The sequence below is a fragment of the Nothoprocta perdicaria genome, unplaced genomic scaffold, assembly GCF_003342845.1.
Source record: "Nothoprocta perdicaria isolate Ctin4 unplaced genomic scaffold, notPer1 scaffold_190, whole genome shotgun sequence".
Lineage (NCBI taxonomy): Eukaryota > Metazoa > Chordata > Aves > Tinamiformes > Tinamidae > Nothoprocta > Nothoprocta perdicaria.
Window position 1 is genome coordinate 1,345,830 of NW_020455094.1, and position 27,485 is coordinate 1,373,314.

General features: G+C 40.1%; 1 protein-coding gene across 2 annotated transcripts in view; it reads left to right on the forward strand.

Moving 5' to 3' along the window:
- The window catches only part of DERA (deoxyribose-phosphate aldolase), a 44,551-nt gene extending 18,939 nt beyond the window's left edge, over positions 1-25,612 (forward strand). Inside the window, exons 7-9 of one of the 2 annotated variants that reach the window (XM_026037121.1) lie at positions 19,977-20,089; positions 23,589-23,738; positions 25,132-25,612. In XM_026037121.1, coding sequence (XP_025892906.1) covers positions 19,977-20,089; positions 23,589-23,738; positions 25,132-25,188 — 320 coding nt within the window. In that variant the 3' untranslated portion in view covers positions 25,189-25,612. Of the gene's footprint in view, positions 1-19,976; positions 20,090-23,588; positions 23,739-25,131 lie in introns of those variants that run through there. The other variant, XM_026037122.1, reaches the window with a different exon arrangement.
- The last annotated feature ends 1,873 nt before the right edge of the window (positions 25,613-27,485 follow it).

Here is a 27,485-nt window from a genome sequence, read left to right on the forward strand (position 1 = left end):
ACTATGCAGCAAATACTGATATTGCAGGTGTAGTACCAAAGTGTCACTTGTATAACCTACTAGAACTACACAGAATGTTAAAAAATCACTTACAAATGCTAAATGACAAAGATTATAGGAGCAAATCATATTTGTTGTCAAACATCAAATCCATGGCATGTTTAATCATGGACACATACTTTTGGGGCAGGCATATCTAGGCAGTTCTGGAAAGCATGCAGATGTGATTTTCAGTGAATGGCTCACAAGCTCAAGAATGAAGATTCCTCCTGACATGAATTTGTTCATGATTTGTGATCCATAACCATGTCAGTGGGATGTGTTTTGGGAACTAAATTCTACTGCAAAGGCAGCAAGAGGGAGAGCACCACCCATTGGGTAGGTGCTAAATTGAGCTGGGTTATAAGGGGCTTTATCTGGTGCATTCAAGAGTAGTGACAGTCAGTACCAGCTGTCAGTGGTTATGTCAAAAAGTGTTCAATTTTTACCATTTCTGAAAACTAAGAAGTTAATTCTAACATTAGTTAGTTACACAAACAGTTCAGGAACTTGTCCTTTATTCAGAATCATTTAGCTGAAGAAAAACATTCCTATGAGGAGGGAGGATTTTTAGCAGCTGCTTGTAGTTTGTAGGCGTTACTTCTTTGCATAGTTATAGCCACTGCAGACTGAATGTGATGAAGAACCAACGTGAGGTTGGATATATAGCACTATGTTCTCTCTGCAGTTTAGGTTCTGCACTGCTACAAGTTTCTGTAGGTTACCCAAGATTTCTAGGATTGCAGATAAAAGGCATCTCTAAGATGCAGGACTAGAAAGAGGCTGAACAAAGCTTCGTTTCTTTGAACTTCCATGTATATATCTGCTTCATCTGGCTTGCTTAAAAGAGAGAGACTTTAAGTATATTAACAGAGGGAAATGCAATCATGTGCTGAGAACCACTGGGCTGGTGGGACTTCCAAGTGTTCCATATTTGTGTTCATTTTTTTCCATGGTAAAGTCCTCTAACCTGGAAATGCTTTTTCTTCAAAAAACATTGCTTTTAATTGAAAGAGGTGTAGGAGAGTTACCCAGTGTTTTAAACTAACATGGTAATCATTATGAAAACATTCTGTGATATGAAATAGTGAAAAATTAAACTTGTAATGAGATAAAACATTTTCAGATTTCTTACTGGTGTAGTTTTATTGCAATACAGCAGATGGCTCTATTGTTAATGATTTTCATTGCATAGTTATTCTCTTTATAAAATACTTATGAATATGTGGCATAATTCCCTTATTGTGGTATCTTTCTTTGTGGTTGTGTGTAAAAAAAGAATTTGTTAATAGCTTAACTGAATGTACTTGGCATCTGTATTTGCAACCTCTGACTTCTCAGGACTGCTGAGACCCTCAAATTCCAGCTCTAGTTTGTTTTATCTGCATATTTATAGCATTTTGAAGAGAAAGTAATTTGGTTTTGTAGGTGTAAATACTAGCTTTACCATCCATATATATATATATATAAAATATCCATATATATATATATAATTTTTTTTTCAATTGATGTCATGGTTTGAAAGAAGGCTGATTTGTGACTATGGCAGGCCCCAAGAGCTTTTATTAGGATACAAAAGAGCAACACCTGAGATGTGACTCTAGTGATTAGGTTTATGAGGAAAATAGCCATACAGTCAATTGGAGCAAATTTGGCTTTAGAAGTTTTGTTGTCTCTGGCCCCTTGTTCCTGTCCTTGCATCGAATTTTGCTGTTCCTTCAGCTGTGCTTTTACATCTGCTTTCAAAGTAATGCAGTTGAAAGTCACTCCAGAAATGGGTAATTGTTTTTCGTTTTGTTTTGCTTAGTTGGATATATTTTTCAACTGCTCAGCACCTTGCAGTGAGGCTGGTAGCCCTCTCTTGCGCGCGGTTGTGTCGGCGTAGCTGGATCCTGGCAGCGCGCTGGAGGAGGAGGCCGGTGGCAGGAACGCTCCCGTGCGCCCTTGCCTTGTACAGGTGCTCGTGTCTGCCCCGGCAAGAGCCGGGGGAGAAGTGTTGCTTCACAGGGAAGCAAGATAATCATTTGCTTCTGTTTGAAGTGGTGGCTGTTGGCTTCTCCGGTGTCTGCAGCGGTATCTCCAAAGCGCCATGCCTGCTCCTTCCTCCCTCTCTAGCGCAGTACAGAGGCAGGCAGGCATCGCTGCAGGCACCGGCACCCGCTTCTCTTAAATGCCTTTAACCACACCTCTGCAGGCTCGACGGACATGCTAAGAATTCCTGTGGAATGGTGAAAAATGTGTTTTTCTTTTCATTGCTCTGCTGAAGCAGAGGCTGAAGAAGAGGCTGACAGGCCTCGAAGGGCGGTGGGTGAGTCAGCTGTCTGGAGCAGCCCTTGCAGTGCTAAGGAGGATACCGTGGCAGAGGCTGAGTGGCTCTGTAGCCTTTGGGAAGTTTGCTGTTTGCTCAAGGAGCTGGGAATTTGGTCTTGCTGTCTGTTTATCCTGTGCACGGCTATTTCTTTAGCTTCATGAAGTCTTCAAGGGGAGTTGAGTAGAGCTCTGCTGCGTCTCTGGCTCTCCCAGGCAGCTTCCAGGTGCTGCCGAGGACAAACTAATGAGTGGTTTTCCACATGTGATGGGTACTTGTGTGAGTCAGGCTGTTTCTGCAGGAAAGATTCAAATCTCTGTCTTTTCAACGTCTTGCAAAACACAGTCTGAAGGAACACAAGTGGGGCAGTGCCCGACTTCTCCGCGCCAGTGGGAACTGCACTGTTTCTCCATCCTCAGTCTTTAAAAGATGGATCTTGTACACTTTTTTTTTTATGACAGGGAAGCCAACTCTGTGTGTGTGTGTGTGTGTGTGTATACGTATGATAGTCATGATTCTCCCTTTCTCTCTCTATATATGAATATGTGTAAATATACACACATACATACATATAATCACAATTATCAGAACCTGCAAGGAAGACAGATAAAGAAGGGGAACCTGATAAACTTTTAAGAGGGGCAAAAAAGTACCAGGAGAGATGTGGATCACTGTTATTTGCATATTTTAGTCATAAACAAGTTATTTTTATTTTTAAAATCTTATTTCAACCGTATTATTTTGTTATGAGTCTTTATTGTTATGTAGAAGAATTCATATCAATTATGATATGCAAAATGGGAGAGGCACTGATAGAGGAAGTAATTAAGTAAATTTCTTTAAAAGTGAACATTTTCTCAGTATCATTTAGACTGTGAAAACTGGTATTCACAGGAGAAATCCTTTTACCTTAGTCTTTGGGAGGCAAAAGAAAATACTGCAGTGAAATGACAGAAGTTTGTTTTCATTATAGATATTTAAAGAAATACCTGTGTAAAGATCAGGAAGAAGAGATGCATATCCTACTGCAACTTCACCAAACATATAACTTTAAAACCATTTTATCACAGGTCATTAGTTGCTGAGTCAAATTATAAGCTGAAATACAGATTCCTGTGAAAAAATGAGTTTAGAAAGGGAATGAGTTAATGATAATATCTAGAGTCTAGTTAATGAGCTAATATCTAGCGTCTCTAAAACACACACACATACCAAAAAAAGAAAGTGAAAAGTAGCAAAAGATGGCTGAGGCAACAAGGTCTCTGATGCTGATAGGCTAGAGGGATAAAATTAAAACACATGAAATATGCAAGCAGGAATTTATTTTTTTTTAGATGCTTTGATACTGTTTGTTCCAAAGTGAACAGAAATAATCTAGCCAAATGGGGAAGAAAAGCTTTCTCTCCCAGTTCTCAGGAGAGCTCACTATCAATCTTTCAAGGCCTCATAATGGCTTATGAGAACGGTTCCAGTTAATATACAGTTACCATTTTCACAGAAAGCCTTTCCAAAACCTGAAATCACAAGTAGGTTGGCCTTGTGCTGCATCCAGAGAGGTGTGTGTTGGCTGTGGGCTGCAGTATTCAGTCTTTGCCTTTGAAAGCAGAAGGTTCATTGGGGCTCCTGGTCATTCCGTTTCTGAAACTCATCTTTGGTTGTTGTTGTTGTTTTATTGCTGTTTGTTTATTTTTTGCAAATAATGTGCCTGTAGCTGTTGTTTTGAGCACTGTCTTGCAAAGTTGTGTTCTGAATAGGGTTAGATGGTAGGGCTGTAAACGTGCTAGCAGCTGCCAGAGCGTTAGGAATACATTATCTGCTGTGGAGCGTAGACTGCTGTGATCCAAAGCAGGAGTTCTACCAAAAAAACGTTGTATGAAAAATTTAAAAGAAGAGAGGAGCCCAAACTAGCAAATTTGACTGAAAAGCTAGGGCAGGCTTTGTGTAGATGCTACTAACGCAGGAAACAGGACTACTAAATAAGTAATAATTCCTGGCACTTACATAGCACTTTACATGTTCAAAGTGTATACAGACATTAGCAGAATAAATAAAGCAGAGTAAATAAGCCAGTGAAATACAAGGCAAAGATTGTAATGGACAAATCCAACCGAGATCAGAAGTTCTAGGCTCCTGACTTACTGTGTGTCCATAATTTTAGCTGGAATTTGACACTAATAATCAGCTGTTAAGAGTCCAGAACATTTCCAAATGAAAGGCAAACCAAATAAGGGAAGAGGCTTGGTAACAATTATAAAAACATAATTCTCATTTGTGTCTCATTTTATATGTATGAAATACAGCCAACTATATTGAGTTTTTGGGCTTATCTGTAAAGGGTATCCCTTACCCTATAAACAGACAGTAAGAAGCTAGGGGCCATGTAGGGTTGTCATATGCCATAAGCAGAGCAAGCTAATGTTATCAGTTCCTTTATGCAGTTAGGGGTCAGTGACGTGGTTATGATTGTTTTTAAAGATGTTAAGCTCTGGCCTGGAGGTGGTCTTATGCTTACCAATACAGGGCTGGTCACCAAGCAGTAGGTCCTTATTCTTGATCTCTGGTGGGTCTTCTGAGGCCCATCCTGGTGGCCACCTCTCTCCTGCCAATGCAGAAGATATCGGCGTGAGTGTAAGGAGCAATGCTGACCCACCTTGGCCGAGCTGTGCTCACCAACGGGAAAAGGGAGACGGGAAAATAGTGGTTGGGATACAGTGTGTTCTTCCGTCTTGCTGCCTGTCTGCTTGAAGCAAAGCACGGGGCAGGGACAAAGTTATTCCATCAGTGCTAGCAGGTGGCAAAGATGAATCCCAGGTTTTCCTAGACTGGGATCATCTGGTAGTGCTAGTTTAAATCTAGCATCAGCACATTTCTGAATTCCTGTCAGTTCACTCAGAGCACATAATACGATACTTATGTCAGCTTTCTTCTGCCAGTTGGTAGATAGACAATACCTCATTTGTCCCAAGATCTGCCCATTCCTTCAGAATTTTTAGATGTCTTTGAACTTGCAGGATTTTTACTCCTTCAGCACTTTGCATCAGGCAGATGTAGTTTTGGGAATATAGCTGTGGTTGCTTTCTTGGACGTGTAGAAGTGGTTACAGTGTGGCGGTTATAAGAGGCTCATCAGGACAGTAATTCTGTGGAATTATATTAGTAGTTGATAACTCTTCTCTCTGCTGTAGCAGATGTCTTGCATTCTGCATAGTCTGCACTTGTTCTGCACGCGCAGAAACTCAAATTAAGATCACTGAAAGTTCAGTGCAAGCAGTGAGCAGGAAACAAGCTGAAGATGTGTGCGGTGGAAAAGCAAGATATGGGGTGAGTCAGAGCAACGTGTTTGATCTCAAAATATTGATTGATATTGATATTATGGAATAAATTTTGGATTAGGAATTAGATCAAAAACGTTCTTGACAAAATAGAAACCTTATATATAATCGGTCTGTACAGGAACTTAATTTATTCTTGTACAAAGTGGAAAAAAAAAACCCAATAGGATAAAAATGCAGATAGCAGCATGTTGAGTAAGGCAGTACAAGGCTGCTCCGGTAAATGATGTAATTGCCTACAAGCTTAACAGTGATAGTGCAGCTAATCATTAGAAATAATGTAGGCATGATAGATAAGGTTGGCGTTGAAAAGTTCTAACGATGCAATCGCTCCATCCTCAGGTTTGAATTTCTGATGAAGGTCCATACGAAGAGCAGTAACACAAAAAATATTGGGCTTGAATAAAGCAGACCTTGAAGGAATGCAAAATGAGACTTAACAATCTGCCTAGAATTCAATAATGTATGTACGGGGAATCAAAAGCGAAGGAGTGGAAAGTGGGTAAGAAACGCTAGGGCAAGATCTAATGAAAAGTCTTCTTGATAGAGTCAAAAGAGCATCAGAAGCCTGTACAGGTAAGGAGAGGACCGAAGGATGCAGAAGGGAAACAAGAAATGTTGAAAAATGCAGACACACTGTGAGGGGAAAACAGAGTTAGAGGGTGTACAGTAAAACCTCATTTGTTTGCACTTTGTTAAGCTAGAAACACAGATGCATGTAGAAATGCATGTGATGCCACACTTTGTTATGCATTTATTTGTATGCTTGCTGAACTGTACACTAGCCAGACTGTACAGTCATATCAGCGGGGAGACAGTTCCTGGGGGTAGCTCAGGCTTATCATACCGGGGTGTTTGGTGACTCATTAAGCTTGCTAATTTTGGGGAACACTTATTGTATTAATGATGTCCTACTGTAATGAGAAAACAACAATGTAGAGCTTTTACTCAAGTCACAGAAGAAATATGGATGTGAAACCAATGACATCTGTCTGCTCTTTGCCTGTTTATCTGGCTGTGCCACATCCACAGCATTTCTTGACACCCCTGCATCTCGCCTTGATTTGTCTGAGATGACAGAGCATCTCCGGACTTGCTGTCACCTTTAACACCTTGGTTAAACTTCCCAACATGCCACATAAAATCTGTGCACTGCCAGTTTTATACAAGGGCTTTCTGAGGTCTGGTAAATTAAAGGGTAAGTGGAAATGTATTCCGCCAAGTAGAAGGCATTCTCCTTGTTTGGATTGCACCCTGTTAGAGTTCACATCAGCAAACCGAGCAAGAGAAAGCCTGGAAATTTGCTGATGAGCACTGCTGAGTTGGACTTGGTGCAGCACTGAAGACCACACAGGCCATGAGATACGCAACAGGCTAAGTAAGGGTCATGCAACATGTTACTCTTTACACTTGTATTCAAAGAGTTAACGAGTCCTTCAGGCCCCATAGGGCTGTGACTTATCATAAGGGTTTAAACCCTGAACTGCACAGACTTCTGTTACTTGATCTGTGAGGAAAGTGGCCATTCTTTACACTTCAACATTGAAACTGGCTGCAAATTAGTAGCTTGTGGTGATTAGCCTTGTACTGACAGCACGGCATTCTGTTGGGATGGGTCAGCCTTCTATTAACCAACTCTCTAAATGCCTGGATAGCATTTTTCTTTTGCTGATTTTCAGGATCTTTGCAAAGCATGTTAATTAAGGAGTATCTAAATGGTATACTTTCAATTTATGGCAACTGATGCAGAGAGCCGAGGAAGCACCCCTGTTGCGTTAATTTTCCTCATGAACGAAACCTTGTTTCTATGTTAAATAATTTGCTGGAATTTGAGTTAAAACTTTCGAAGTTTCGCATTGCCTTCAACTCAGAAATCATTGCATAGTGAATAGTTCTAGTGAAAGATGCCATCGAAATAGCACAGCTTCATAGCAAGAAACTTAGCCTCTGTGAAGCTCCTGTATTGAAGGTAATGGTTTGAAAGAATGTAATTTTAAAACATGGAAATATTATGTAAAATCAATAGATGTACAGGGTACTATTTATTTTTCTGATATTTCAGGTTTTTTTTTATTATGTTAGCAGCAGGTGTTAAATTCTACTAAACAAGTGAAAAATAGAAATAAATATTTAATTTACTGTATCAATTATACAAAATTGGCTCATGAAATATTAAAGTATCTTTTAAGAGATTGTAAGTAGGAGCAGTAGCTGGAAATACAGTCCCTTAACAGAGACTTGATATAGATGTAGAAATAAACTAAGTCTGATTTTAGGGTTGCAGGTCCTGGGATTTTGTTGTTTTTACTTCTTAAGGTGGCAAGGCCTAGTGATCACGCTTATCTGATCTGAAATTATTTTGAAGATATATGCCCAAGATAGCAGAACGTAGAATTAGACTTCTAAAGAGAAAGAATGGAAAAATACATTAGGAACGTGTGATCTTGTACATCAATGAGCAGTTCTGAAACACCATGGACACTCATTCAAATAAACCTATTTACTTATAAGGAACATAAGAAGTGCCATGAAAAATAAAAACACGTGACAAGAGATGGACATAAACATAAAGGAGAGACATGAAAGTGGGGCAAAAATTAGTCGGATGAGACCAGAAGTTAGTCATAAGGAGATTTTGAATAATCTCCTTCTCCAAGAAGCTTCATCTTCAAACACACCAACATCCAAATAGTAATACCCATCACCTTTTAACAGATCACAGCCTAATTGTGCTGACACTGTATCTCTAAGCGTTACTTCATCAAGAGCAGAAAAATGGGCTGAATACTCAAACTTTAACAGCTGGGTTACAGCAAACACATTCCCAGGACTGCTTTATCTGTGTGTAGTCTCTCTAAGCTTAACAAGACTGTTCAGATGCAAAAATTTAAGCTCATTTTTAATATTTTCCCTTCCTCAAAAAATCAAGCTTTTCAGTAGAATTTCAAAGGTCAAAGGTTTCTTCTCTCAGGATATGGCCAAAGGAGAGAGGAATATTCTTCAGGAATGTGTTTCTTTCAGTGATGCTCCAGAGGAGGCTTTTATGGCTTTTTCCAGCTTGCCTGTGTGATTACTTGGAGTACATTTTTTTGAGTTTCAAAGGGACCTTGGTGGGTACCTGAGTTACTTAAAGCCTATATCTCTAAGGCTTTCTCAGTTCCTGTAGTTTCATGTTAATATAACCAAACAAGACCGAGAAGATGTAGAAAGGAAAGCAAAGCATTCCCTTCTTGGAAACTTAAATTTGGAATTTCAGTACCTGAGGAATATTCCTGATTTATATATATTATCATATTATTATATATTATAGTATTCCATTTCTGAAATGCTTGCTTTTAATTTCAGCATCAGTCATTTCTAACGCTGCCTAATTTATAGCTATCAACCCACAATGTCTTTCTTAAAGTTTTCTGTAATAGTTTTACTTTTAAGGAGATTTTTCAAAGACAAAGATAACAGCAAAGTCCGCAGCCTTCCTGGCAATTCAACAGGGATCTGACATCTGATTGTCATCTGCCCCTTTGATGTTTCCCCCCTCTAGCATTTGTGCTATAAAATGACTTTCCCTGCAGTGTGCAGCTGCAACGGACTTCTCAATAAATCTCAGTAAATCTAAAATGTAGAAAAACATCCTGCTTAATGATGCCATGACTTTTTTTGTGTAAGAAAAACTCTTTATTCTGTCGTGTTTGCAATGATACCACCAGTGCCATGTCCAACTTATCAGCCTAGCCCAAACATCACAGAGATAAAGTTTTGTCGTTTATCAAGAGATTGGTGAATTGGTCTCTAATGGACCAAAAGGCAACAAATGGTAGCACTTGTATTCTGTGCAGCGATATTACTTTTAAATTATGCAGCACAAAATGGTGAATCTTGTATCTTCAAAAGCCTCCTTCCAACTGGTCTTGGAAAATGGACATATAGAGAGCTCAAAGGAAGCACAAAGCTTTGCACCAAAAAAAAAAAAAAAAAAAAAAAAGAAGAAGAAGCTTTGAAACCAAATCCAGGCCCTAGGATGAGAGCAGCCTAGTGGGGTGTCATGCCTGGGAGGGCCATGGTTCTCCTGAACTTTAGTCCTCCATAAGAGGAAGAGAAGTATTTTCATGTGTAGCTTTGCTAACAAGATGCCATGCACGTGCAGCTGTAGTTAGCTGCTTAGGGCCATAGTGCCATCAATATGTTTGTAGCTTCTGTGAATGTAGCCAACTTGAGCTTCAGAGTAAGATGCCTGGTTACCAGTTGCAGTTTTGTTGTAATTTTGGGGCAGACTCTTCTTGAATGGACTAATGTGTTGGGGTAGCTATGCCATTTCCAGAACCTGTGTTAGAAACACAGCTCATGGAAGTTTAAACCAACCATTTTCAGAGTGAACTGCGGAAATGCTCTTTTGTTTCTCAGAAGTAAACCCCCAAAGTCCAATAAAATAAGTAGAACTGCTCAGTGCTTTTTAACTTCTTTTTGATGTTAGTTTGCAGAAACTTGTTTATATTGGGAAGTAAAAGTGAGTGTATGAGAGAAACTTGGGAAGAAAGGAATGTATTCTTCTGCAAAATGTTCAAGAAAATAAGTAAAAATACGTAACAGAGGAGTAAGGGGAAGCTTTTTCAGGTTGAAGGGGTTCCTGTGTCTTCTGCGTCATTTAGGAACACTAGTGCTGCAGCAGAGCATGCAGAGCACTTTGCAGTCTCCTCATGGAAATGCTATAGATGAGAACACAAGAATTATTAATTAGTATCATTGTTCTGTGTCACTAATTAGAAATATTTCAGAGGAGAGTTCCCCAGTTGAGGTTATTGTGTGACATCTGCTACATGGAAGACCGAAGCAAGAGAAGAGCTTACATTATTTCAGAGGAACATTCAAATGGTGGCAGGCAAAGGCAAATTAAGATGAGAAACAGTTCCAGTTGCAAGGAGGCTACTAATCTGGCATTGGAGGCATCAGGGATGCATTTTTGTATTATGCATGGGCACGACTCTGCTTTGGCATGTAGGTTTTCTACATTTTCATTTGCTAAATTAGATGGGACAACACATAAAGAGTAAAGTAGTCAGTGAAACATAGAAAGGGTTTAGATCACCATGATGATACAAAGCTTGCAAACTCCTTTCCACAAGATGTGAGCTGCTACATTACTGATTCTATGTTAATTTACTAGTGAATAATTGAAAAAGACCTGTTTACTTTTTAATAAAAAGGAAAAATATAAATTGGCTGAGTGTTCCTAATGTTACTTACAGCTGCCATTGAGCAGATGTTAGGGATTCTTAGTGGTATGCAAGACCAAAGTAAGTTTTATGAATAAACAATCTCTTTTTACTACCAAGTCTTTCAGGCTTTTTCGCTCCCAAATTCACAATAAATGGCTTTTTAAAATCTCCTCATAAATAATTACCTTTCTTGTGCTACTTTTTTTGTAGGCACTTGGATTTTAATTATGATGATGAACTGTTTTAATAAAGTTGCTAAATAATTTTATCTTTTTAGGGCTGAATGCAGTTTCCATTTCAAGTCAATGGGAATTTTCTCTTTGACTGCACTGGATTTTACTCTTTTTAATTCTTGCTGGTTCACCTGATAGGACATCTACTAACTTACCTGCTTTAGAAAGTCACTCTGGGAGAAGCAAACAGCTTATAATGTCATCTTGTAATTCTGAACTTTGCACATATACACATGTATCCTAGCTCACAAATTAAAAACCGTCTCCTGTTACTAGTAACCATTTTGTTTAACTCTGTCATTTCAACTGCAGCAAGTTGTAGGAGCAGGTAGTTAAATGGAGATGATCCGATTTTTGTGTTGGGCTGATGTTTGAGGGCCTTAAAGCACTTGACAGAAGATGACTACTAAAGTGCATTACTTACACAATAAAGCCCAAGCTGTAAGTATGAGCTGAGCAGAGCTTGGGATCAAGTCTAAGTGGAGAGACAGTATTGCAGCCTTGTGCCACCTCCGTCAGAAACTGGGAAGCACCAACCAAGAGACAGACAGACAGAGCAAGGGATGATGTTTCCTGGTGCGATGGCGACATCATCCCGGTAGCTGCAGGTTTGCCAAGTGGCAGTGACAGTCCAGGAAAGGCCGCATAATGTTCTGCTTGTCCACTCTATTTTGGGACGTACAAATGTGGATGAAGGAAGCAGTTGTTATCAAAGTGAAGCTCTTAAATATTTTTATATAGAGCTACAAGCTTTAAAGAGTTTTTTTTTTTTTCTGTAAGAAAGACATTAAATGAACTGTATCAATTAATAGTGACATCCTATAACTCTATTAAATACGTGCGAGGATTTTTACATCTAACACAAAGTTTGTCACTCAAATACTTCCATTCACACTATTGAATGAAAAATGCCAAAAATGTAAAATGAATGAAATGCCAAAACACAAAATGATAATATATATTTAGTGTAGATTTTTAAAATGTAAAATCTACATATAAAATATGGATGTAAAGATTAAAATGCTGTCTCCGTTTTGCCAGTGGACTAAGCAGAGGTGCATTTCTGTGTTCAGTTCCATTTATTACCAAACTGATGGTTCACCATCACGGGTTTGAAATGCTCACCATGATCACAGTCTGTCTGTCACCACACCAGGGTGTAGGCTCTTAGCCAGGGCACCTGGAGGGACTGTGTCCCAGCATATTAAAGTGCCTCTGTGTGTGTTTCTATCAATTTCTGATGGTGCTTAATGGTCCTTTTGATTTTCTTGATTTTTTTTAAAATAGTTTTCAATGGATTTTCATGCCAGAAGAGTGTGACTGGATTTATCAGCAACAGGTCTCAGTAATATCAAAGGAAGGAAGAGGAAAAAACTCTGAGAGGTTCACTGCCAGCAAAGAAAGTGCCTTTTGAAAAATAAGCCTAGCTGGGAAGGAAAGAATAGCCTGTGAGACACTTGCCATTTTAACAGCCCTGCCTTGCAATGATGTGCCACACTGTACCTGTGGCTGATGCCTTCCAGGGGTTGCTCCAGGGGCAGCCGTAGTACCAGGAGAGGACACAGCACATGCATCCAGGTGGCCCCTAGCAGAATCTGCTTGTTCCTAAGTTGACTGTGACAGGGCTTTTTAGTATGCTAAAAATTGAACTAAATGCGTGACATTTTCCCAGTAATCAAGTGGCTGCCTCAAGCTAGAGCACACAAGTTCTGTGCAAGCCTGTAGCAAGCCAGTTCTGCCTCGATTATGAAAGCAAGGAGGCAACAAGGACAACTATGAGCCCGAGTCTGGGGAGATCTGGCACTTTACCTTTATTTCAGGCACGGCTGAAGGCAAGATGTTGGCCACGACGTGCTCTTGGGAAACACCTTTGATCCTGGGAGTATCCCCAGTCCTGGAAACCTGTAGGAGCTGCCTCTGTGCCAGCTGCCTTTTTTGCACAGAGGGAGCAGCAGGCAAGGGGCCCTCTGTCGTGTGCACAACGAGGAGGCTGGATGCTGGGCAGCTTCTGGCCATGCCCCTGAGACAGGGCTTTTAAATCTCAAAAATCTATCCTACCTTCCTCTGCATTAGAGTCGGAGCAGAATCTTAAGCTGCTTTTATCAGGAAAGCTCGGAAAACACTCAAAGTGACATTGAAGTGTCATGATTTTGGCTGTATTATGTATCTTTTTAAAAAATGCTTAAAATTCACAGTACCTTCTAATCTTGATAAAGTAGACTAATTTTCTCCTTGCTTTGTTCAGTATGGAGTATCTCCAAGTGCATTTTAAGGAGCTGTTTCTTCAATTTGAATAATTTCGTCACAAGAGACAATATATAAGCATACAGGAATTCTAGTGTTAATGTATTTGTTTAAAAGTTGTCATCAACATTAATAAGGAGGGCTAAAGCATGGTATGCAATATGCCATGCGGTGCTGTGGTTCACAGCTAGTTGTACATACTTACTGTTTTCTTCCAAATCGTACTACTGGTAGATCTGTTAGGGCTATGGTAGATCTATGGTAGCTCTATTAGGGCTTTAGCCTCATTTTGTAACATGTCATGGCCTGGACAGCATTTTGAGAGACTTAAGATGTATTGATCCAAAAACAGGAATGACAACAAGTTGAAGCTTGATGTGGATGGGAGCTGGTTTCGTTGTGCCACAGTTTATGATAATTTATCATTGTTTAGGTTATTTTAAATGTGAACAAGCAAATGATGCATCATTTGCAAAAGAAGCCCAGTGGGTAAGATTTTCAAAGCAAATGGATTTTCTCCCAGTATTTTGTTTCTTCACCCCAGCCTAGCACCAACACCTGGCTTGGTACTGAGAACCTCAGTGCCTGCATCTAATGTGGAAGGAGAAGACAACCTTTATGTTGCTCCAGGATCCTCTTGGCAGTGACTTGTGTCTCTCAGTGGCCAAGTGATGATGTGAAAGCCATGTTTCTCTTCTCTCTGGACACAGCATGGCCAGCATGAGCACAGTGCTCAGCCTTGCCTGCTTCCCTGCCTCTTTCTGCTAAATGCTGTCCATGCAAGGGAGCCACGCAGAATAATCTGTGAAATAAAAGCATTTTAACAGGATACAGTAAGGGGAAATGTGTATTAGGAGTAGGTGTTAGGATGCATGAATTTCTTTCGTTCTCTGTCTCTTTTGGCTCGTTATGTGTCATTTAGCAAGCTGCTTAACTGGTTTCAGTAATACCATCTGCAAAGTGAAATAAGGTTAATATAGGGCATGTGCTGTAAAGCCGTTGGGTGTAAAACATGGCGCTCAGCTTAAAAGAAGAAAAATTAGAATCTCAGTAAAAAATCATGAGGTTTAACAAGGTCATAATAATCCAGGAATTACTTAAGGTTCACCGTAGTCCTGCTGCTCCCACGTTGGAGAGGACAAGGCTTGGCTGCTACAGCACCATGTATGTGTCTCTCTTGCTCCTGCACCTCTGAGGGTCCCAGCACTGCTTGGGCCTGGGAACTTGAGCGGGAATAGAAACACATTTCCTCCTGTGCTTAAGTGTGTCTTGAAGCCTAAAGCCATGAGCCACCACTGATGGGGATTCCAGCTGGGGCCTCTAAGGCTGGGCCACATGCCACTTATTTAATCATCTCTTTCACCGTGCACAATATGCATTGGATTGGAAGAAGCACTCTGAAAATGAAAAGAGCTGATGCTGTGTAGCACAGCAGCAGAAGGTGGTGTAGATCTTTCTTTTGAACCTTCTAAAGAAGCCTTTTAAATGAACACCCAAGAAACTAATACTAATTAAGTAATAGTATCCTATGGAGACCTGTGGTAGACACTATAATAGTACATTTGCAAGCTATGCATAATTCAGTAGTGATGAATTCTTCCAGACATCATCTGCAGGGAATTTTGCGTGAGCATGGACTTAATAACTTGTCCCTTCGTGTGCGTGCCTAAGTGCTCCTAAGGGCATCATTTGGCCTGAAGAATGCCGATTACTGGAGGTGGTGAACAGGAAAGGAGGCATCCTTTCTGAATCCTGAAGCCCAGGCTAAGATGGTAGGATAGGTTGTCAGAAAGGTCTTATTTGTAAGTAGACATTAGACATGAAGCTCCATATGTGATCATATGTGGGGTTTTTTTTGGGGGGGGGATTTATGCAGTCACCTTTCAATAAAGAGATACAAAATATTCAGTTAACAAAAGACCAAGTGATAAGGCAGGATTTTCAAGAGAGCTAGTTTAGACACATGGAAATGCATGGGGCAGCTAAACAAGTGGTCTGGCAGTGAAGCTGTTTGTGATGGAGTTCAAGCTGCTCAGTTAAAACTGCTGAACTGACTCATCCCAGCTGTGTATTCTCTTGTCCTCCTCAATGGCAAAGTTAGGCTAGCAGGACATTTATGTTACCTTGCAACTGGAATAGGATAAGAGCATGTAAGTGGACAATTATGATGACACAACTGACAGGAATTAGCCTTTTATTATCCTTTATGTCTTGCTCTGCTTTTCATTTTTGGAGGCTCCAAGTATAGCCTAGTAGCTCCTAGTCAGGCTAATAGTGTGTGCATCCTAAGACCCTAATTTTAGGTACTCTTAAAATAAAAGGATTACTCTTGGAACTGTACGGACACTAATAATATATGGATATATGGATAATATGTATTTTGTCATTACTAAAATGTCAGCAGAAGCAGGAGGGAGTTAGGAAGACCCCCTCAGCCACAGATCTTTTCCCCACTGCTCCTAGAAGGTTTTATAAAGCCGTATATTCACAATATGGCCAAGTACTTCTATCTGACCTGCAGCAACCAAGATACATATGTGTTCATTGCAAGTACCCACAAAGTAGTATGGCATAATTGTCCCTTTGCAATAGTCTCCAAACTATTGTTTAAAATTGCCAAATGCATGTTTGTTCTTTATTAAGAGTAAGGCGACAACACAGAGTCTGCAGCTATCAGGAGATAATCGTTCCCCAAGGGCATTTGAGGCCCTTCACAACCAAAAGGTTGTGATTACTCTATGATTGTTACAATGCTTATTATTCCTTATTGCTTAATTAGGGAACCATAATATGTTTCCTGAATGCTGTCAGCTAAGTAACGTTCTCTGGTTGTCCTGCTCCGATCGATTCTGTTTTACCTGGACTGGGGAAATTTGTGGTGTTTTGGAATGACATGGGGGATAGCACGGACATGGGCCAGTTGTGGCAGCTGCATTCTGGCCCTCAGGACACCAGGATATTCATTTTCCTGCTTTGGCAGATGCTTGTGGAGAGACCTCTGTTAAGTTACTGGCTTCTCTATACCAGACTTGTACCTCTGTGCAGGCGCCACAGTAACTAATGCTGTATGTGTACTGAAAACTCATCTAATGTATTGGAGTTTGTCTTAACCTCCAGGAACTGACTCGGAGAACAAGCTAGGGAGGCACTGCTTTTATTTTTAGCATGTGCAAATTCAGCTGGCCTAGTTTGAACAGCTTTTGCTGGATTACAGTGGCAGAGGGGTGAGAAAGCAAGAAAAGAGGGCATTTAATGTCTTAAAATGCTCTGCCTAATTTATCAAGGCATATGGCTACAGCCCAAATGGCCTGACTGTCAACGGAGTTGCATTTGATGACCCACAGTACTGTTCAAATATCTTAAGACTTAGTCAGATTTTCATCTTTGATTAAGTTAGGCTGAAGTATTTGTGCTTCATGGGCCTCAGCTTTGTAATGTGCCACCTGCAGATGGTTTAGGACATTTGCAACAAGCCCTCTGAAGCGGGTGGACCACACTGCTGAGTTACGGAAGAGCTTTGGTGTCTGCATTCACTGCTGATTTAGGGAGTCACACTCAGTTCCCTGAAAGAACATGATTTGGTTTTACATTGGGCGAGTCTTGCATTTTTCTTTGGCCTTTTCCTGACTTACTGGTCATAGAAATCTGCCTTGACAGGCTCTCTTTTAAGTCAGTGATTTAATATTTGATTGCATTTGTATCCTAAGGATACATTACCTAAGGAAGAAGCCATGCAGCCTATATTTTGACATTAACTGTGTTTTATGCACGTCTACATTTAGGAAGAGCTAGTGGGAGAATGGGTGATAAATTTCAGGTTCTAAACCATCCCCTAAATTTCGAGATGAAACTCTTCCTGAATTTCTTTCCTTAGGTTTTGGTTTATACAAACATGAAAAAAAATAGAATTGATGAAATTCTGTTATTATTACAAGGTTGGCATAAATTCTTAATGATGTGGTTGCTAAAGCAGCAGTTGATTTCTTTTTTTTTTTTTTTCTAATCCCTCTTTTCGTAAGTGAGATACAAACATTTAGAATACCTGGCATTGTAGTGCTCTCTGCTAGCATACATCTTCCGTGCTCTACAAGGCTCTGTATGGAATCCTACTAGCCGGCTGTTGTATCATAAATAGAATTTGTTCAGGAAATAAAAATGCATTGTTTCCATTGTTAAAGGATGCTACTAAATTGGCTGTATGTTTGCCTAATAATCACATCTAAAGCTGATTATTCTAGTAATAGCCTTAAGATATTATTTAAAAATAAATATATAAATGCAGTACTTTTGTACTAATACTAGTTTTTAATCTCTTCTTGTTTCTATGAAGTCTGAATGAGATTTTCAAAATTGAATAATAATTTGATCCGTTAATCTTTTGAAGCTAGTAATTTTATTTTCCCCTCTTTGCAGTCTCTGAGGCTCGCAAATGAATAGAGCTTCATTACTGGAGTCTGCATTTAATAACCATTATCCATTATCTTGTAATTAAGACTCCCTGTAACGAATCATGAGGACAATGCAAAAATACATAGTACATTTCTTTAATGAACTGGAAAATGTTCATCTTGTTCTATTTAGTAATGAGTTGCTGAATAGTCGTTAAATCCACTGGAGAATAGAGCTAGATGGATTTTGAAGACTATCTTGAGTTTGTGGCTAATCTATTAGAATTAAAATTTCATCTTCTATTTTTATCAACAGCTGATTAGAAGTCATTCTGTTTGACCAAATTGATTAGAAGACCATATACAAGGGCAGCTGTTGTTTAATGAAAGTTTTTAATGAAACTGTACCGTAGAGACTTGTAATTATAAGACTTACAAAAGCTTTGACTTACCTTATACTAGAAAAAAAAAGAAAAGTATTGCACTGAAGGACTTTAAGCACTACATTTCAAAAGGGAAATTAAAAATACAATTTGGCAATGTTAAAGTTTCTCTTCTGCTATTATTTGTGTAATGTGACTGTTGGATGTCCGCAGTGCATCCCTGAAAGAGAGTAGTTCCAAAGTTGTACTTCTGCTGTCTCTCATATGGGTACAGTTCTTTGCAAAGCTCAGTAACTACTAATTGCCTCTTTTCCATATTTCTTTTTCTCCGGGGTTAGATCTTTGTTCGTGAGGGTTCATTTCTCCTTAGAAAGGGAGTTGTCATATGATGGTGCAATTCAACCACTAATGGGCTGAGTTAGTGCCTAGGCTGGAAGCCTACAGAGAAGACCTAGGTTCCATGTTGATGATACAGCTGGAGTTCACCTGAATTACTGGATACAGAAACATGCCTGGCTTTGTCCCGACTTCCCATGGGGCTGAGACCGAGGTGTGTGCCAGCCTTTGTGAGGGACACAGGGCTCTGCAGTACACAGCCAGGTGTGGTCAAGCAACTCTGCTTTTGAGCAAGGAGTGACACTGCTCTTCAGAGGATGTTGTAGAGGCGTCGTCATTCAGAGAAAAAACAGACCCTACGCCAGGTTTGAAGTGGAAGCAGATGCAGGTCCAATTGACTTAAGTGTATGAGGCACTACTGCACTGTATTTGAATTAGCCCTCTTCTCCTCTCGATTAATTTTGATAATTAATGATCCCATGGTACACCTTTTCCAAGAAGTAGCTTCCCAGGGATGAAGTACGCCCTGATGCAGTTAAAGGAGTTTTGTCATTGTGTTGTGCCAATGCAGGATCAGACAGTGCCAACCGTTTTTGTGGGGGAGACTTTCTTAGCTCTTTATAAACAGAATACTGTATTGAAGGATTCATTTAAATCCAACCCAGAACAGCAAGCATTTATAAAACCACTACACAAGTATTCAAGATGTACAGTAGGACAGGACGGCAGCGTACACAAATGAGAAGGCAGGGAAAAAAAGCCAACATTAACTCTGCTTTTTTAAATAGCACAGATGCTTTTGACCTTGTTTTGGCATTGTATTTGTTCATGGCTTAAAATACATTAAATTGCAATATTACAGTTACAAAATACATAAGAAATGAGTTTTTTTCCACTGTTTGCAGTATCACAGAGCTGGTTTTATAAATACACATGGGATTTCTTTCTTTTTCTTTAAAGAGCTGTGGGAGATAGGTTACTTGGCTGTCAAATGTGACACTAAATGGATACAAAGTTTAATTAAAAACCTGATGAAAATTGTTTTTATTCAAAAAGATCTTTGTGATAATATTAAAATGTTGATTTATAGGTAAACATTTTTCAGAGGAAATCATCTACCTTATTGTGATTAATTTGTGTTACAGGTTTATGCTTGCATATATATACGCATACATACATAGATATAGGTAGATACATATATACACACCTACGAACGTATGTATAAATAGTCTTGAAGAGATTGTTGGTCTGACAGCTGTAGCAAAAAATTAAGCACTGAGGTGCTCCCTTGTCCCCTTCCTCTCCCTGCCCCAGGATGTTGTAATTCCTCTGAAGTTTAAGGGTTAATTCCACTATCACAGAGGCAGGAGGAGAAAAGCTTCAGAATTATTGTAAGGTATAAGGATATTCTTGGAGGGCATGAAAGATATTTGTGCAGATTTGTTTTTTTTGGGGTTTTTTTTTTTTGAAACTAACATAAATGCTTTTTACTTCTTTCAAGGTTCTGATTTTATAAAGACGTCTACAGGAAAAGAAATCGAAAATGCCACTCTGCCAGTGGGAGTAGTTATGATGCGAGCCATTAGGGATTTCCACTGGGAAACTGGCAATAAGGTGATTCTCATTGCTTGTCTAGAGATCAACCACGCAGGTTTATTCGAAAGAAAACAAGACCCCCAGTTTTAAAGTACAAAGCATACAAGTCTGCTTACATTAGTTTCTGTGATACTATAAACAATAGGTGATGGGCCTTTGCTCTCACATTCCCTGTATTCTTTGCCAACAACTGCTTCATTTTCAAAAAGAAGAGCCACCAAGACACCTTGGACCTTCCTCCCGTGACTAGCTGTGGTTCCATTCCCTCAAAACACATGTGATCTTAATCCATCCCCTGCTGCTTGGTCTTTGAATGTGTTTAAATGATCACCTCCATTTAGGGTAGCTTCCCATCTGGAGTTGACAGGCATTGGCACAGCTCCATGAACTTCCATGGAGCTGCACAAATTTACAGCCATTGTCCAGGGTACATGGCTGTCTTTTCTGACTTTGGCCAAGGGGTAAATTCTGCTTTTCTCCTCCTTGGTCGGAGAGACAGGATGGTCCTGAGAGAAGTGGAGCTGGTGGGATGGAGCCTCTTGGGAGCAGGGATGGGGAAAGGGGAGCATAATGTCCCAGGACATACTATGTGTTGGACAGGTTATGGTCATGGGAAGTGGGCAGGAGTGAGGAGCTTAGGGCAGGCCTTGTGATGGGCTGCCCGTGCATCCATCTTCGCACCAGAGCGGGACAAGAGGAGGGAGTTTCCTTAGGAAGCCTTAAATCCCCATTGCACCTGCTGTGTCCCGGGACAAATGGAAGCCCACCATTTAGACCCAGTGCGGGTGTTTGGCAGGGGTCTGTCTCCATACCTGTGCCCTGGGGAAAGGAGACCACGATGTTAAGTAAGATGCTCTGCCCATTTCTGGGGACCTCTCCAGCTGGCCCTTCTGCGGGTGGCCATGTGATGGGATGACGGTGGGATGTTAGGGCATGGTGTGAGTGCTGGGATGGGGTCTGAGCTGGCTTTGGTGGGTGCTGTAGCTTACGGAGCACGTGACACCAGGTCAGATGCACTTCCATCAGCTTTCCACAGCAGTCTAGGTGAGGCCAGCATGGATGCTGCACCGCTGCCCACTCGTCCCTTCCCCAGCCCACATCTGCCCGTGCTGCACAACAGCTCCAGGGGCTCCCAGAGTCTTGCTTGGGTGGGAGCAGCGTTGCTGTCAACCTCAGACCAGGTGCCTGTCCTCAGCACGTGTGCAGACCGGACAAGCCATCAGCCGAAGGGGAGGCTTTGCTGCTTTATCACAAACTTTGTGGAGATATTGGCAATAAATGTGGAATTTACCTTTGGCGTTAGAAGAACGCATTCGTAGTATAAAATGTGTTATTAAGAAAGAGTGCTTATGTCTGCATGCATGTGTGTGACTGAATAAGATGTAAACTGACTTTATGTGCTTTTATTAACCGAAGACAATATTATCAGTGACAAGAGATTTCTAAACGGTTTCCTTAACAAACTAATTTTGCTGCCGAGGAGATGCTTTCTAGCAAGGCGTTGGCTGGGAAAAACAGGTTAATGCAGAAATTAAACTTATTCGAGGAAAGGAACAAGTTGCAGAGTAACATTTATTGAATGATAAGCTGTGGTGGTGATATGAAAAGTGTGCAATATAATGGGAAATAATCTTTTCCTGTCATTATTGAAGGGCATACATAAATTGGTTTTTCTGTTGGGAAAACCCCCAATCCAGAAAAACTTATTACTTTTAATAATATAAGGTGAAGAGAAAATTCTCGAGGAGATGAACTTATTAAGCAAAATAATGAAATGCTGTGAAACAGCAGGAAAGTGGTAGCTGGACTTTATACTGCTCTTGAATTAAATGCCCCCTTCCTCCCCCTCTTTTTTGCATTTTTATGGTAGTCAGATGTGCCATTTGGAAAGCTGGTAAATGGAAAAGAGGAGAGGCTTGTCTTTGTCAGCTTTTTTGCAAAGAAAAGACCTTTCAGAATTTGCTTAAAGGGAAAGAAATTCTGCATGGTGTTTTTTATTATTTTATTAACTGAGTTTTACTAGGTTTTGCTATAAATTATCTGAAAGAGGTATAATATTTGCAGGAAGAAATATAAATGTGAATTTGATTAGAATTTCTCTTCCTGAGGGAAAATGCATTCATACTATTTTCATTTATTGTCTAGAAGATGCTTTTCCAGTTGCTGTGGTTTAAATTCCTTTTGGAAATCTAATGTTAACAGATGCATGCATACACTCACACATCCATCCATGCACATAAACACAGTCTTTGTGTTTTGAATTTATCAAGCTTTTCCTGTTACTATTCTTCATAATCTTATTGGAAATATACTGTTATCAGAATGCTTCAGTGTGAGAGAAGGATTTATTCTATGCTTGTTTTTCCCAAAATCACTATAAAAATTATCATATCTATTTAAATAACAGATACTTTTTTTGATTCTGTTAACATATCTATAAGATACAGAGAAATCATCAAGGCAGTGGTGTTTCAGGAGTGCACACACAGAAATCATGATAATTCTCACAGAAGGAGACTAAATGGAAAGGACTACCCAAGATAAAGATTCATGATGGGGGGAAGTATAAAAAGAATCGCATTGTGCCACTACACAGATGGTTCCGATTTCCCTGATATTTGATGCAGAAAACTTGTTGCAAGTTCTCCTTGTTTTCCAAGGATTTATTAAGGATTTATTAAACTGCTGCATGCAAGCTCGGTCTCAGGATGAGATGTATTTAAATGGCATGCAACCAGAAGTCTGGCCTTAGGAGAGTCCCCACTGAGTCTCCTGCTTGCTGGTTCTGCACAGAAGATTGGATCAGGGGCATCAGGGAGTGTTTCCCTAAGGACAGGTATCTCCTGGCATGTGTCTCCTGCGAGTTCATATAACCGAGTGTGACACCCAATCTGTCACCAAGGCACTGAAAGGGTATCCAGCATGTGGGGGAAGAGAAGTTTCACAGCTCTAACACTTTCCATTTCTGGTGAAGTCATTCCCACCAGGAAAATAGTTCACAAAGTCAGCAAATGTACTTTTGGGATGGATTATTTTTAATGAAAAAATAGATCACTAAATATGTTGGCATTTAGAGCTCCAGTCATGTATAACTGTTGTGCACAGGCTTTCCATAAAGCGCAGTCATCTCTTGCTGCTCCCCATGTGAGTGTAGTCACATCCTGTGTTTTATTTCAGCATTTTGATTTTATATGGTTGCATGTGCGTTTGTTGTTCTAGATTTGGACCTAGATTGCAACATGGATAGCAGCTGATACTCAGCAGTCCTAGGTTTTGCCTAAATCCCTTGGCCTGATATTTGCTAATGGCCAAGTCCTCTCTTGTACCTCAAAACCAGTTTGTGACACTTAGTGAAATGGGGTCTAAAGTGTGGCTTCCCCACTCCTCATTGCACATATATATGTATATATTCACATAACAGGCATTTTTAGGCTGCAGGTACACAAATGTTAGTTGTTCTTTGAGAGACGATAATCACTAAAATTATATTCCATTTCTTTCTTTTTTCTTTATAAAGGTTGGATTTAAACCTGCTGGAGGCATTCGGACAGCAAAAGATGCTCTTTCTTGGCTTATGCTAGTGCATGAGGAGCTAGGCGTGGAGTGGCTAAAACCAGAGCTCTTTCGCCTGGGTGCCAGTAGCTTGTTGGAAGATATCGAGAAACAGGTCAGTTGTTATTAACAACTTTCAACTTGGTGCATATGAAAGGTTATCTTTCTGCCTGTGCTGGCTTACTGTTTTTGCGGAACACGTTTTGTCCTGTTTGAAAGACAATGGAATGCACATTTAATTTGTTATTAATGACAAATTCACTCCAGCCCAATGTTTCTTTAAGTTTGGCCTGTCATTACGGGGAGGCTCTGGTGTTGTGGGCAGCTTGCAGTCGCCTGGGCCAGATTCACAAATGCAGTGAGGGAAGAGGCTCGACTCGTACATAAACAGGGGCTTTTTCAGAGGGATGGCAGCTGCTGGCACTTCTACTGACTCTGAGAATATTTTGCAGACCCTCCACATCACTGTGCTGCAGCTGTGCACCCTATATTTCCATGCTATGGTGAAAATCGTGTCTCACTCCACATAGGATACTGCCAAGAGAAGTCTTACATACATTACAGTTGCAATTGCAGCAGCTAATAGTGTAGTTCCCAGTAAGAAGAGCGGTTTGGACCTCTGTGCCTGTGACCTACCTCACTGGGATCTATCCAAGATGGAGCAGAGATGAACACATTGTAGTGTCCTAAGAAGTATAAGCCACCAGGGCTGTTGAACTTTTTAATGTTCATTAAGCCCAGGACATCAGATTGTACTAGCTCCAAGCAAGAAAAAAATAGGAGTCCTTGTACTGCTGCTTCTGGTGGGAGAACACAAATTGTAAGGGAATTGGGGACAAAACCTATCAGTCTGTTCCTTTTTCCCACCTTCCCTAGCATCGGGAGGACTGGCATCTCTTAAGAAATGCAGAACAGCTGAAAGGTGAATACTCGTGACTGTTAAAAAGCCCTGTTTCCTTCGTGCAATGAGAATAATAATTGTCTTGGTTCCCTACTGGACTACCTTTGTCATGCACTTGACCTAAAATCATATCCCTGGTCATGGCTTGAGCATTCCTGTTGCCACTGCCGTTGTGGCTGAGTCTTACAAGATAGCCAGTGTGTGTGACGACTTGGCCTGGTGTCCAAGGGGAGTGATGCTCTTGCTTGCCAAGGATTGCACTGAGCCCCCAGTCATGCTCCAGGCTCAACTCTGCTGGGACATCTGAAAATACAGAAGGCAAAATGCCCCAGTCAGGAAGGTTAATAGCAAACTAGAGAAAATGGGGAGATCCCCCTGAGTCATAAGAGTTAAAAGAATCTTGTTGCTTCAAAGTAAGCAACAAGACTCCCCCAAGTTCAGATCCTATGAGCAAGAATAAAAAGATATGCACATTTTTTTATAGGTATGCACACAGATACGCAAACAGATATCTGTCCTCTTCATCTGACATGCCTTTAGTTTGTTACTTTCTTAACATAAATTTATAGTTGTATATAAGTCTGTAATTTTTCTTTTTTTCTTGCAGATTTTCCTCCATGTGACTGGCAATCACGCAGCTTGTCATGACCTGCCAATGGCTTAGGCACAATATCAACTCAAGATTACTTTTCATAAAAAGAGATCTTTAAGAAAATAAAACCCAGAAATCTTCTGATATCCAAGTGCATATGATAGAATTAATTCTCCCTTCTTCATATTTTATAGTATTTAAAAAGATGGTCTGGTCTGCCAGTTGTGCTTGATCCAAAAGCAGAAAAAATGGTAATTCTGAAATAGTTAAATAGTTAATATATACAGATTTGTGAAGTTAATCTTGCAAAGTCTTTCCTAGACCAGCCTGAAAAGCTTATTAATGGCAACACTGAAATACTATGAAAAAGATTTAAGTGGCCTGGCAACACTTTGCAGTTGCAGAATATGAAATATCTCTGGAATGTTTCACATTGCTAATTAAGAGCTACAGCTCTTGGAACAGCTTTCCATTCACCTCAGACTAAATCTTCTGCCACAGATATGTTGCACTATTAATTGTTATGGTGATTCACTTTCAAGAATTGTAACTTGAAAAAAATGAAACTTGGCTATTACTTTCTTTTATAAAACGTCTTTGTAGCAAAACCCTTTTTTTGTATTTCTTTTTTTTCCCCCAAACTTAGGCACAGACATCCATATTTAGACCCTTGAATAAAGGTGGCTTGATTTCCAGAACAGCTGAGTACCCACAGTTGCTCCTGAAGTTAATGGGAGCTTTGGGTGATCAGAACAACTGAAAATCAAGCAACCTCTATATAGGTGCCTAACTATGCATTCAGAGCTCTATTTTTAGGCATTTCACTCCTAAAATTTTTGTCTAACTTGCTTGGAAGCTCCCATTCCTGTCCGCACTCATTTTTAAACACATTCATGTAAATCTTTCCATTTTAATATAGACATTTTTGGCTGCCAGTTTGCAGCTGTCGCTGTTTTACTGGATGAACTTTGACTTTGCCATCTACAAACAACTGTAATTTAAAAGCCGATCTGAAATGTGTTCTGCACTGAGTTTGCCATGTTCTTTTACACCTTTAATGTAAGAAGTACTTTCCTCAGAGCCCATTAATAATACCCAAATCATCAACACCTTCAGATTATCAGGCTGCAGCTAGTAGATTCATTATTTCAGAACTGCATTCCACTCAGTAACCAGAGTTGTACTAAAAACTTAATTATCTTATCATCATGACTAGTCTCACTGACTTAAGTAGGTCTCATTAGGGAAGTAAGAGGAGGAGGATTTTGCTGCAAATCAAGCTACAAGTTACATTTATTACAAAGTGATCCTTGCTTCATAAAGATGATAATTCAGTTATTTGTCTGGTTAAACCATCTGAATTGCTAGTGCCCTGTAAAACATACTGGACAGCTAGGAAAGTTGAAATGGGAAGAGAAATTAGAGAATACAACATATGCAGAAAGCCTAAGCCTGTATGCAATGCTCAGTGCTAAAAATGTGCTTTAATTTCCCAGGAAGGAGTTCATGTAAGGCTTTCTGCCTTTTCCTGTTTTAGGTCTCAATATACAATAGGGCTCAGTAGACTAGACTGTGACAATATTTTCACACATTTGTTTTTATGGAAAGTGGTCTTTTTTACCACAGATTTTCTTTCTGATCCCACTGCATGGTTCTTGAAGGGAAAACTCAGTGTTTTCTTGACTATCTAGGGCAAAATTCAAGCTTGAAATTTCAGAAATAGCCTATTATTTGAAGCTACGTTGCATGTTTTGCCAGTCAAGCTGACCCTCTGTCATATTGTCTCAGCAAGTTCCCACTGGACTTTGCTGCTGTTGTTGTTCTCACCATACCATTTAGAGTGCCTTTAGTACTTATTTTCCACTTCCCAGTCTACCTAGGCAATATGGCTGGGAGAGGTTTTTCACTGGTTGTCTTTTGTACATTTTGTAAGATTCTAAGGGTTCTGCTTAGGTTCTTAACAAGAGCGCAGCTTTCCCATCTTAACTATGAGCACATGAGTACCTCTACTTGAGAACTTGCATCACCAATTTCATGGGAGCAACTTGTAGATTAATGAAATAATGAACCTGACAAGAAAAACTGTGCATAGTTATGCTGATGTCCCCCTCATTGTGAGGTGCACCCCCCTCATTTTGAGTTGCTTTTTGTTTTTTGTTTTGTTTTTTTAAGGAACAAGCAGACTGCTCAATGTAATGTTGTGACAGGTTTTCCGTGGCTGTTGACTCCTCTGTGGCTCAGGTGGGTTGTATCCATACAGCCATGTGGACCCCGAATCTGATCCAGTCACTTGTCCCTCACTCCTCCTATGCAAGATAAGATTGAGGAGCATCAAGGGCTCCCAGGAACAGCCAGCAGATGAACCAAGG